This window comes from Dasypus novemcinctus, unplaced genomic scaffold, assembly GCF_030445035.2.
Source record: "Dasypus novemcinctus isolate mDasNov1 unplaced genomic scaffold, mDasNov1.1.hap2 scaffold_638, whole genome shotgun sequence".
Taxonomy (NCBI): Eukaryota; Metazoa; Chordata; class Mammalia; order Cingulata; family Dasypodidae; genus Dasypus; species Dasypus novemcinctus.
This window is the reverse complement of record NW_026688601.1, coordinates 18,804-29,461: the sequence shown is the minus strand read 5'-3', so window position 1 is coordinate 29,461 and position 10,658 is coordinate 18,804. Positions and strand designations below refer to the sequence as shown.

The 10,658-nt window shown below is 67.6% G+C and overlaps 1 protein-coding gene across 1 annotated transcript in view; it reads left to right on the top strand.

Moving 5' to 3' along the window:
- Nucleotides 1–297: 297 nt before the first annotated feature.
- Nucleotides 298–10,658, top strand: part of LOC101419896 (potassium channel subfamily T member 1) — a gene marked incomplete at both ends in the record, with an annotated part of 29,159 nt that continues 18,798 nt past the window's right edge. Inside the window, 8 exons of the mRNA XM_058292950.2 lie at nt 298–377; nt 524–623; nt 6,690–6,746; nt 7,385–7,433; nt 8,618–8,677; nt 8,828–8,902; nt 8,968–9,051; nt 9,669–9,763. Coding sequence (XP_058148933.2) covers nt 298–377; nt 524–623; nt 6,690–6,746; nt 7,385–7,433; nt 8,618–8,677; nt 8,828–8,902; nt 8,968–9,051; nt 9,669–9,763 — 600 coding nt within the window. The remainder of the gene's footprint in view (nt 378–523; nt 624–6,689; nt 6,747–7,384; nt 7,434–8,617; nt 8,678–8,827; nt 8,903–8,967; nt 9,052–9,668; nt 9,764–10,658) is intronic.

Below are 10,658 nucleotides of genomic sequence, written 5' to 3'. Positions count from 1 at the left end.
GAGGTGACGGGGCGCGGCGTGAGGGCAGGGTGGCCTGGTGCAGCCCAGCGCTGCCCGCCCCGGGACGAGGACCCCGAGGGCGGTGGGGGCGTCGGCAGCCCTGGTGCTCCAGGCCCGGGTGTGGCGCCCGCGGCAGCTGCCCGGGCACAGGGTGAGGGGTCCGGGGCCGTCCCCGCCCGTGCTGGGCCCCAGGGGCGCCCATTCCCGAGGCCCCGCCCTGCGGGCCGCTGCCCCTGCGGCTTGGGGGGCGCCCCCCCGGGCCTCCCTGGCCCTCGCCCACGCCGCCTCCGCCCCCAGGGTGCAGGTGGAGTTCTACGTCAACGAGAACACCTTCAAGGAGCGGCTCAAGCTCTTCTTCATCAAAAACCAGCGATCCAGTGAGCGGCCGGGCACTCGGGAGGGGGGCGCGTGGCCTGCGGCCGGAGGCAGCACCCAGGGGCCCGGGTGGACGCGGGAGGGGTGGGGACGGGGGGCGCGTTGGCACGCGAGGACGCAGACGGGAGCCTGCCCCCCCGCCCCCCAGGCCTGCGGATCCGGCTCTTCAACTTCTCCCTGAAGCTGCTCACCTGCCTGCTCTACATCGTCCGCGTCCTGCTCGACGACCCCGCCCTGGGCATCGGATGGTGGGTGCCGGCGGGCGTCACCCCCGGGCGCCCCCGTGCCCGGCTCCTGGGCAGTCCCTCCCTCCGTCCCCGGCACAGCCCCCGTCCCGGGCGTCCCCCCCTGGAAAGCGAGAGCCGAGCGCTCCGCGCCCGGGCGGCTCCCTCGTCCCCGCTGCTCTCACACCCAGGGGAGGCTCTCTCTGAGGGCCTGGGGCGCGGCCCCCCAGGAGGTGGGGGTCCCGACCGTGGGCTGCGGGAAGGGGCTGGGCCGGCAGCCCCGTGCCCACCCCAGCCCCCCGAGGCCAAGGCCAGGGCGATGCCCACTCCTGGTTTCCGGAGACCCCCCCGCCCCCCCTGCCCATGCTGGGCCCGCGCGGCCCCGCCCCAGCTCGCTCCTTTGCGCCCACGGCGCACATCCTGCCGCAGCCTCGGGGAGGTTCCCGGGGCACGCCGTGGGCTCTGCACCCGAGGGAGGGCTTGGAGGCCGCTGGGCCGGGCGCAGGCGACTGTGGGCGTGTCCTCCTCTCCCAGGTTTGTTGCTTTAACTTTTTTTTTTTTTACTTTATTTTTAGAGAAGTTTTAGCTTTACATTTACAAAAAATTACACCGGAGTATAGGGAATTCCCGCATGCCGCCCCCCTCGGTTTCTTGCTCTCTCTCTCTCTGAACTTCTTTCTCTTATAAGCGACTCCAGTAAGAGGTTTCGGATGAGGGGGCCCGTCCTAAGTTCCTGTCACCCAAAGGTCCCGCTCACAGCGGGTCCCGCCAGGAACAGGCTGACTCTAGGGACATGCTCTGCTGGGCCCGTACAGCCTCAAACCCGTGCACCCCACTCTCTGAGCCCCAAAATGGCACGTTCTTTCCGTATGCAAAATACATTCATTCCATCAGTGTCCCCAAAGCCTTTGAGATCATTTCAGTCAAGTCTCGCCAAATTCAGCCGCAGCAGCGGTCTGTCCTTTGTCCTGGGACATGTAGAAAACAAGTCGTCTGCTTCCAGCGTCCAAAGGAGGGTCAGACATCGAGGAGACTTGCCCACTCCCACAGGGAGAGGCTGGAAGGGAAACGGGTCACCGTCCCAAACTCCCCAAAGCCAGCAGGGCACACTCTGTTAGTTGTTACCGGCTGCGCGACGTCTCCGGAACGACGGCGGGTCCTCGGCCCGAGGCAGCGCGGCCCCGCCCTGGCCACAGGCTGGGCAGTGGCCACACTCTCCCCGGACACCGGGGTGAAGGTCCAGCGTCTCCAGGCATCTGGTGGCCGCCGGACTCGGCCCCCCAACCCCACGCTCCTGCAGCCCCCAGGTGCACTCACCCTTCCACGTGTCGGGGTCCCTCTCTGGGCCCCAGAAGACACCCTCAGTCGAGACCTTGGCTTCCAGGGCTCTGTCCTGGCGGTGACCCTCCCCCTCTCCTTTTCCGTCCCCTGGCGTCCAGGCTGGCAGGGGTTCTGCTCACACAGAGCTCGCTAAGGTTCTGGCTTTGCCTGACGCACATGGGCCCAGGCCACCCGCCAGGGTTCCCACGTGTGCCTCCCACACCACGCCCCTCCAGCCTGACTCCCTGAAACGGCTGCTGGGTCCCCGTCCAGTTACATCCTCACCCGGGGCTCTCTTCTCCGGGGACTCACTTTCCAGAACTCAGGGTCTCCCCAGCTACCTGTTTCTGGCTTCCTTGTGCCCTGGAGGTCAGCTCGCCTCGTATCCCTTCATCACCTTTTACTGTAAGCTGCAGAGAGAAGCCAGGCTGGGCTCTCCACGTTTAAGGGGAAATCACCAAGCCAAACCTCCAAGTTCGTCACTCTCGAGTCCTGGTCACTCTCGGGTCCTGCCTAACACCAGGACTCATTTCACCAAGTCTCTGCCACTTTAAAACGGGCCACCTTCCTCCCAGCGGGCAGGGACACAGTCGTTCCGCAGGCCTTGCTGGAAGCACCTTTAGTGCCCACATTTTTTACCAATGGCTCTTCAAAGCCATCTAAGCCTTTCCTATTAAGCACTTCACAACTCTTCCAGAATCTTCTCCTTACCCATTTATAAAGCCATTTCCCACTTTCCTGGTACCAAAATCTGTTCTTGTTTGCTAGGCTGCCAAAAGCAGAATACCAGCGATGGGGCGGCGTTTACAGTGGGGCTTCATAGCTCACAGTTCTGAGGGTGTCAAGGCGGTGCCTTCCTCCTAAAGACCAGCTGCTGGCGGCCCTGGACTCCTGCCACGTGGCAGGGCACGTGGCGCACCTGCTGGCCTCCCTCGTGGCAGGGCACGTGGCGCACCTGCCGGCCTCCCTCGTGGCGGGGCATGGCGCACCTGCCGGCTTCCCTCGTGGCGGGGCACGTGGCGCACCTGCCGGCCTCCCTCGTGGCGGGGCATGGCGCACCTGCCGGCCTCCCTCGTGGCGGGGCACGTGGCGCACCTGCCGGCCTCCCTCGTGGCGGGGCATGGCGCACCTGCCGGCCTCCCTCGTGGCGGGGCACGTGGCGCACCTGCCGGCCTCCCTCGTGGCGGGGCACGTGGCGCACCTGCCGGCCTCCCTCGTGGCGGGGCACGTGGCGCACCTGCCGGCCTCCCTCGTGGCGGGGCATGGCGCACCTGCCGGCCTCCCTCGTGGCGGGGCACGTGGCGCTCCTGCCGGCCTCCCTCGTGGCGGGGCACGTGGCGCACCTGCCGGCCTCCCTCGTGGCGGGGCATGGCGCACCTGCCGGCCTCCCTCGTGGCGGGGCACGTGGCGCACCTGCCGGCCTCCCTCGTGGCGGGGCATGGCGCACCTGCCGGCCTCCCTCGTGGCGGGGCACGTGGCGCACCTGCCGGCCTCCCTCGTGGCGGGGCACGTGGCGCACCTGCCGGCCTCCCTCGTGGCGGGGCACGTGGCGCACCTGCCGGCCTCCCTCGTGGCGGGGCACGTGGCGCACCTGCCGGCCTCCCTCGTGGCGGGGCATGGCGCACCTGCCGGCCTCCCTCGTGGCGGGGCACGTGGCGCACCTGCCGGCCTCCCTCGTGGCGGGGCACGTGGCGCACCTGCCGGCCTCCCTCGTGGCGGGGCATGGCGCACCTGCCGGCCTCCCTCGTGGCGGGGCATGGCGCACCTGCCGGCCTCCCTCGTGGCGGGGCATGGCGCACCTGCCGGCCTCCCTCGTGGCGGGGCATGGCGCACCTGCCGGCCTCCCTCGTGGCGGGGCACGTGGCGCACCTGCCGGCCTCCCTCGTGGCGGGGCATGGCGCACCTGCCGGCCTCCCTCGTGGCGGGGCACGTGGCGCACCTGCCGGCCTCCCTCGTGGCGGGGCACGTGGCGCACCTGCCGGCCTCCCTCGTGGCGGGGCATGGCGCACCTGCCGGCCTCCCTCGTGGCGGGGCATGGCGCACCTGCCGGCCTCCCTCGTGGCGGGGCATGGCGCACCTGCCGGCCTCCCTCGTGGCGGGGCATGGCGCACCTGCCGGCCTCCCTCGTGGCGGGGCATGGCGCACCTGCCGGCCTCCCTCGTGGCGGGGCATGGCGCACCTGCTGGCCTCCCTCTTCTCTTTCACATTCTGCTGCTTTCAGCTTCTGGCTTCTGTGGCTTCCTCTTTGTCTGAATTTCGTTGTCCTATAAAGGACTCGAGAAAGCAGGTTAAGACCACCCTGGGCGAGGCGGGTCACACCTTAACAATCTGCCCCCCGGGAGGTCCTGCGCACAGTGGGCCCACACCTGCAGGACGGGGTTCACGTTAAGAACACGCTTTTCCGGGGTCTGCACAGCTTAAAACCATCCCTCCTCTTTTCCTTCTCTGCCCCTAAGGGGGCTTCCGTGGCTTCCTCTTCCACTCCTGGGTGCGCTGTCACCGCTGTGACTGCTCTCTAATTTCCGGGCATCTCTGAACGTCGCCGTCTTTGCCACAGATGCGCACTCTCTTCCTGCCGCTCTGGGATGGCCGTGACAGCTTTCCTCTTTGATGTTTTCTTCCACTGCTGAGTTCACGGATGTCCCTGGTGTCAAATGAGTGCATTTCCTCCCGTGTCATCGGTTGTGTTCTGAGCACTTGCCCGGACGCTGGCGGAGCTCCGTGCTCGGGCCGAGGGACGGCCGTCCTGCCGGCCACCTCGGGAGTGGCGCCGTGAGCTCTCCGCTGGCCTGGCTTCCCACCAGGGCTCTGCCCGTCTGTTCCCATCAGATGCGCCCTGTGGGCTGAGCAGGGGGGCTGGACCCTGGGCCATGACCTTGCCCAGCGCCCCGGCTTCAAGCTGAGCCCGCACCCCCGGCCAGAGCCCCTTCCACCCTCCCCTGGTGACGCAGCCCCTCCCTGCCCTTGTCCAGGCAGGGGGGACGGAGCCGGCGGCAGCAGTGGGGGCCCGGGGTCTGACCGACTCACGTCACCTGGGCCATCCCCCCGCCCGCTCCCCAGGTGCTGGCGTCCAGCTCCGGCGCCCTGGGAGCCCCTCGGCTTCCCCACCGCCAAAACGTCATTCCCACTTGTCCAGCTTCCGAAGTTCTGCTCTCCCTTCTCTCTGTTAAGTTTCCAAAACCAGCAGGACCTCCTTTCCCCGTCGTTCCACTGGGGTTCAGGAAGTAGAATTAAGTAGAGTTTCCTGTGCCGGCTTCACCGGGTGACCCAGGCCTCCTCCACGCACGGGCCGGGGGCTTCTCAGCACACCACCTAGGAGGGTCCCCTGCTCGGGGGCCTGCAGGGGTGGCCCGGAGCTGCCAGCGCCCGCCGCTCCGACGCCCTGCCCCTCCCGCCTCCCTCCACCGCCCCAGCCTCTGCTTGGCTCCTGGGGTCTCGGGACATTTCCCACCTTGGTCCTTCACACATGCTGCTCCCCCTGCCTGGAACCTTGCCCACTGCCCCTCCAAGCCTTGCTCAGTCCGCGTGCCGCCTTCTCCAGGGCACACTCCTGGCACCGTCTGCCTCGACTTCCTATTCATCTCTGTCACAGCTTTCCTCTCACTTCATAATTCTCTATTTACTTGCTTCTGCTTTTTGTCTGTCTTTAACGTTTTCCAAGTATTCCCAAAGGGACCAAGCCCCTAGCACGGCTCCTGACAGATGGAAGGTGCTCAAAATACCCTTGATTAGATAGATGTGAGGGAGGATGGACAGATGAATGAAAGGATGGGTGGGAGGACAGTTGGGTGGATGGGAGGGTGGATGTATGGATGGCAGATGAAATGGTTGGGTGGATGGATGGATGGATGGATGGATGATGTGTGGATGGATGGATGGATGGGTGGATGATAAATGGGTGGATGAATGGGTGAGAGGATGGGTGAATTGGTGGGAGAATGAATTGGATGGATGATGGATGGACAGGAGAATGGGAGGGTGGATGGATGGGTGGGAGGATGGGTGGATTGGTAGGAGAATGAGAGAATGGATGGATGGATGATGAGTGGATGGATGGGAGAATGGGAGGATGGATGGATGGATGGGTGGGTGGGAGGATGGTGGATTGGTGGGAGAACGAGAGGATGGGTGGATGGATGGATGGAAGGATGGGAGGATGGATGGATGGGCGGATGGATGGAAGGACGCATGGGTGGTAGGAGGATGGATGGGCAGATGGACAGGAGGATGATCAGCCATGTCTTGTGGGAATCAGGTTTCCCATTTAAGCTCAGGGAAACTAGTTCAGTTGAGAGAAACGGGAGGAGGCTGCCCCTCGCCCTGGAGCTCCCCGAGCAGTGACCTGCTCTCAGTTAGTCTGGGTCAGAACCAGCATGCTTGGAGAGGCTCGTCCTTGGCAGTGGCAGGGATGTGGGGGGCGTCCTCTACAGCCAGCGCCCCAGGAGCAGGCGCGCAGCTCTCTCCCCTGGCTCGCGCTCCCTGCCCCGCTTGTCGCGGTGGCCTGCCCTCCGTGTCCCTGTGCTCTGCCTCTGGCCGCAGCGGCCTCCCCCAGAGGCCTGTGTCAGCAGAGGCGGAGCCCCCCGGCGCTGTCTGAGCCCTGCCTCCTGCTGTGGGGCTCCTTTCCCCAGGCGTGGGGTTCTTCCTGCCTGCTGGTGGGGGTCTGTGCAGAGGGGGAGTGGGCTGCCCCTGAGGCCACGAGTGCTGGGAAGGGCCCCGGGGGGAGCTGTGGGTGGGGAGCCTGGGCTGGGCCAGCTCCGTCTCTCTCCGCAGCTGGGGCTGCCCCAAGCAGAATTACACCTTCAACGAGTCGTCCTCTGAGATCAACTGGTGAGTTCGCCGTCCTGGCCCCATCTGCCAACCCTGCCCCCCGCCTGACTCCTGCTTGAGGTCCAGGGCCGGGCAGGTGCGAGGGGCAGAGGTTCACATGGCCCAGCCTCTCAGGGCTGAAACCCTGCCTCAGCCTGCGAGCCCCAGGGCTTCCTAGAGACATCTCAGCTGGAGGCGTCAGGCCTGACCCCCAAGTTCCGGGAGGACATGCTCAGCCACTCCTCAGGGCCACGGCCGTGCGGTGACCAGAATGGGGCACTGGCTTCAGACCGCAGCCCCTAACGGCTCAGCAGGAGCGGGTGAAGGAGACAGCAGGTGCCCGCCCTCCCACGTGGGCAGCACAAGCTGGCTGGACCCCGCTCCTGCCTCTGGCCTGCTCTGAGCCCCTCTGGGCTCAGCCGCTTTTTCAGCTGCGGCCCACTCCGGCTTCCTGGGGGGGGCTCTCTCCTCCCCCCTCGTCCCTCTTACCCCCCACGCAGCCCTGAGGAGCACGTTTAGGTTGGACGGAGGCCCAGTTCACAGCTGGCTCACGTGCAGCTGGGAGCGCCGGGGGTGCAGGGTGCCGGCAGCCGCAGCCTGGGGCGCGCGGGGACCACCTCTGCCAGCCGGCCGGAGACTCACCTCCCTTCTCCCGCCAGGGCCCCGATCCTGTGGGTGGAGAGGAAGATGACTCTGTGGGTGATCCAGGTGAGCTGCTCCAGCCCTCCACGGGCCCCTCGTCCCCGCTGGGATGTGGCCCCTCCCCCTGGGGCCATTAGGCACTGAAGGGGGCAAGGGTCAGGGGCTTTTCCTACGATTTCCAGGCGCCGGGAGCTCAGGCTCTTGTCTCACTGTCCCCTCCGTCTCTCTCACTGACCCTCTGTCCGCTGTACCGTCCCCTCCATCTTGCTCTCCCCTCATCTCTCTGGCTCACTGTCTCCATCTTTCTGGCTCCTCATCCCCTCCACCTGTCTCGCTGTGCTGTGCCCTCTGTCTGGCTCACTGTCCCCTCTGTTACCCTCCATGTGACTCGCAGTCCCCTCCATTTGTCTGGCTCACTGTCCCCTCTGTCTGGCCTGCTGTCCCCTCCGTCTGTCTGGCTCATGGTCCCCTGTCCCCTCCATCTGTCTGGCTCACAGTCCCCTCTGTCTGGCTTGCAGTCCCCTCCATCTGTCTGGCTCATGATCCCCTCCATCTGGCTCACCATCACCTCCGTCTCTCTGGCCTGCCGTCCCCTCTGTCTGTCTGACCCGCTGTCCCCTCCATCTGTCTGGCTCACAGTCCCCTCCGTCTGCCTGGCCCGCTGTCCCCTCTGTCTGTCTGACCCACCATCCCCTCTGTCTGTCTGGCCCGCTGTCCATCTGTCTGGCCTGCCATCCCCTCCATCTGTCTGGCCCGCTGTCCGTCTGTCTGGCTCGTTGTCCCCTCCATCTGTCTGACTCACAGTCCCCTCCATCTGTCTGGCTCACAGTTCCCTCCATCTGTCTGGCTCACAGTCCCCTCCGTCTGTCTGGCTCACAGTCCCCTCTGCCTGGCTCACAGTCCCCTCCATCTGTCTGGCCTGCTGTCCATCTGTCTGGCTCGCCATCCCATCTGTCTGACCCGCTGTCCCCTCTGTCTGTCTGGCTCACAGTCCCCTCCATCTGTCTGGCTCACAGTCCCCTCCGTCTGTCTGGCCCTCCATCCCCTCCCTGCCTTGTCGTCTGGTCCCCTGTGGGGTACCTGCCCTGAGAGCCTGTGGCCCAGGCTTTCTGGCTCCACATCAGGCCTGGCCCCCGGGTCTGGGCAGTGGAGGTGCAGGCAGACCCCCACCCACGCACCCCGAGGCCCGTCCTCAGGCTCCAGCCCCCCGGGCTCCGCCCCCCCAAGGCTGCTCTGCCCCCGACCCCCAGGTCGTCGTGGCCGTGATAAGCTTCCTGGAGACGATGCTGCTCATTTACCTCAGCTACAAGGTGAGCGCCGCGACCCCCCCTCGCCCCCCACCCAGCCCCCAGCCCCCCATCTTCCCTTCTCAGCACCCCTCCCCTCTCCCAGCCCCACTCCCTGGCCACGGGTGGGTGGTCCTTCTCTGCCGCCCCCCACCCACTCCGTCCTGTCCCCAGGGCAACATCTGCGAGCAGGTCTTCCGCGTCTCCTTCGTGCTGGAGATGGTCAACACGCTGCCCTTCATCGTCACGGTGGGTGCGCCCTCCCCCCCTGGCCCCGCGGCCCCCCTCCCCCCTGACCGCGGCCCCCCCTGCAGATCTTCTGGCCGCCCCTGCGGAACCTCTTCATCCCCGTCTTCCTCAACTGCTGGCTGGCCAAGCACGCCCTGGAGAACATGATCGTAAGCGGGCGCCCCCCCCGGCCCCCGCCCCCACCCCCAGCCCCGCCGCCCCCGGCCCCGGCCCCCGCCATCCCCGGTGCCTCCAGCCCCCCAGCCCCGCCGCCCCTGGCCCCCCAGCCCCGCCGCCCCCACCCCCGACACCCCCAGGCCGCCGCCCGGGCCGCCCTGGCCCCCGAGCCCCCGTGTCCTTCCCACCCAGGGCTGCCCTCAGTGTGACGCGGGAGGAGACCGGGCGTCTGGGCACCTGGCTTTTCGCAAGCCTGGAAATAAACGGCTGCGGGGGGGGGGGCCTTGCCAAGGCCACGCAGCCGCGAGCGGGCGGCCCCCGAGCCCAGCCCCTTGGGCTCGATCCCCTACCCCGTGCCAGTCCCGTCGCCGAGGCCACGACCTCCTCCCTGAGCGGCGCAGCGCCGTCACATCCCCGGCCCGGACCCCCGCCCCGTGACAGAGGCAGGGCAGGCGTCGCCCCAGGAGAGGGGAGCCGGGGGGCGCGGGGGGCGGGCCGCGGCTTCCAGTCCTCCCGCCTCTGGGGTCTTAGCGGCCAGCGGAGGGGCCGGCGGCCGGGCAGGTCTGGGCGCCGCGGGGGTGCTCTGAGGCAACGACCGCGCCGCCCGCAGAACGACTTCCACCGCGCCATCCTGCGCAGCCAGTCGGCCATGTTCAACCAGGTGCTCATCCTCTTCTGCACGCTGCTCTGCCTCGTCTTCACGGGGTGAGTGGGCGCCAGGGCCCGCGGGGCCAGGGCCACAGCGCGGGCGGGGGCCGGGTCCAGCCAGGGCCGCAGCGCGGGCGGGCGCCGGGTCCAGCCGCAGGACCGGGAGGCAGCCCCAGGCCCAGCGCCTCACGGCCCGGGGATACAGGGGGGTGGGGGGGGCTCCCGGGGCGGGGGGCTGGCCTGGTGGTCCAGCCGGAGCAGCATCTGGGGGCAGCTGGGTGAAAGACGGAGGGGCCAATACAGCCAGAGGGCCGCCCGGCTGCCCCCACCTTGCCCGTGCTCTTTGGGAGGGGGCTCTGAGCCCCTGGCCCTTCCTGTCCCCAGCCAAAGGTGCAGGGGACGTGCCACCCACTGTTCCCCGCCTCCCCTTCTTCATGGCCCACCCCCAGCCTCAGCAGAGGCAGGACTGGGCAGCCTTCTGCAGGGTCCCCATCTCGCTGGGTAACAGCCTCGTGCCCTCCAGCGCCCCTCTCCCCACCCAGGGGTCCCCGTGCACTGGCTGTGGGCCGGTTGTGCCAGCGGCGCCCCCCAGGCCCTAACCCCAGCCCCCCTACCTGTGGGAAGGAGATGTGGAGTCTCCAGAGGAGAAACAAGTTCCCAGCACCGCAGGTCCCCGTCCTGCCCTGTCCAGCCTCACAGCCACCAAGGCATGGCACTGGGGTCACCCCCATTCCCTAGGTGAGGGACCAAGGCTCCAGGTGATTCCCCTGGGGGGGGGCCGGGGCCAAATGACCCCCACTCCCACCGTCAGCCCACCCACCTGGGCTCAGATGGAAATTAGAGTGACGGAGCCCAAAAGAGCCGTCCGGCTTTGTGCCAAGGAGCTGGGCTGGGGACAGGGGCTGGGGTCTGCTCAGAGCTGTCTGAGCACTCGGACACTCGGGGGCTAGAG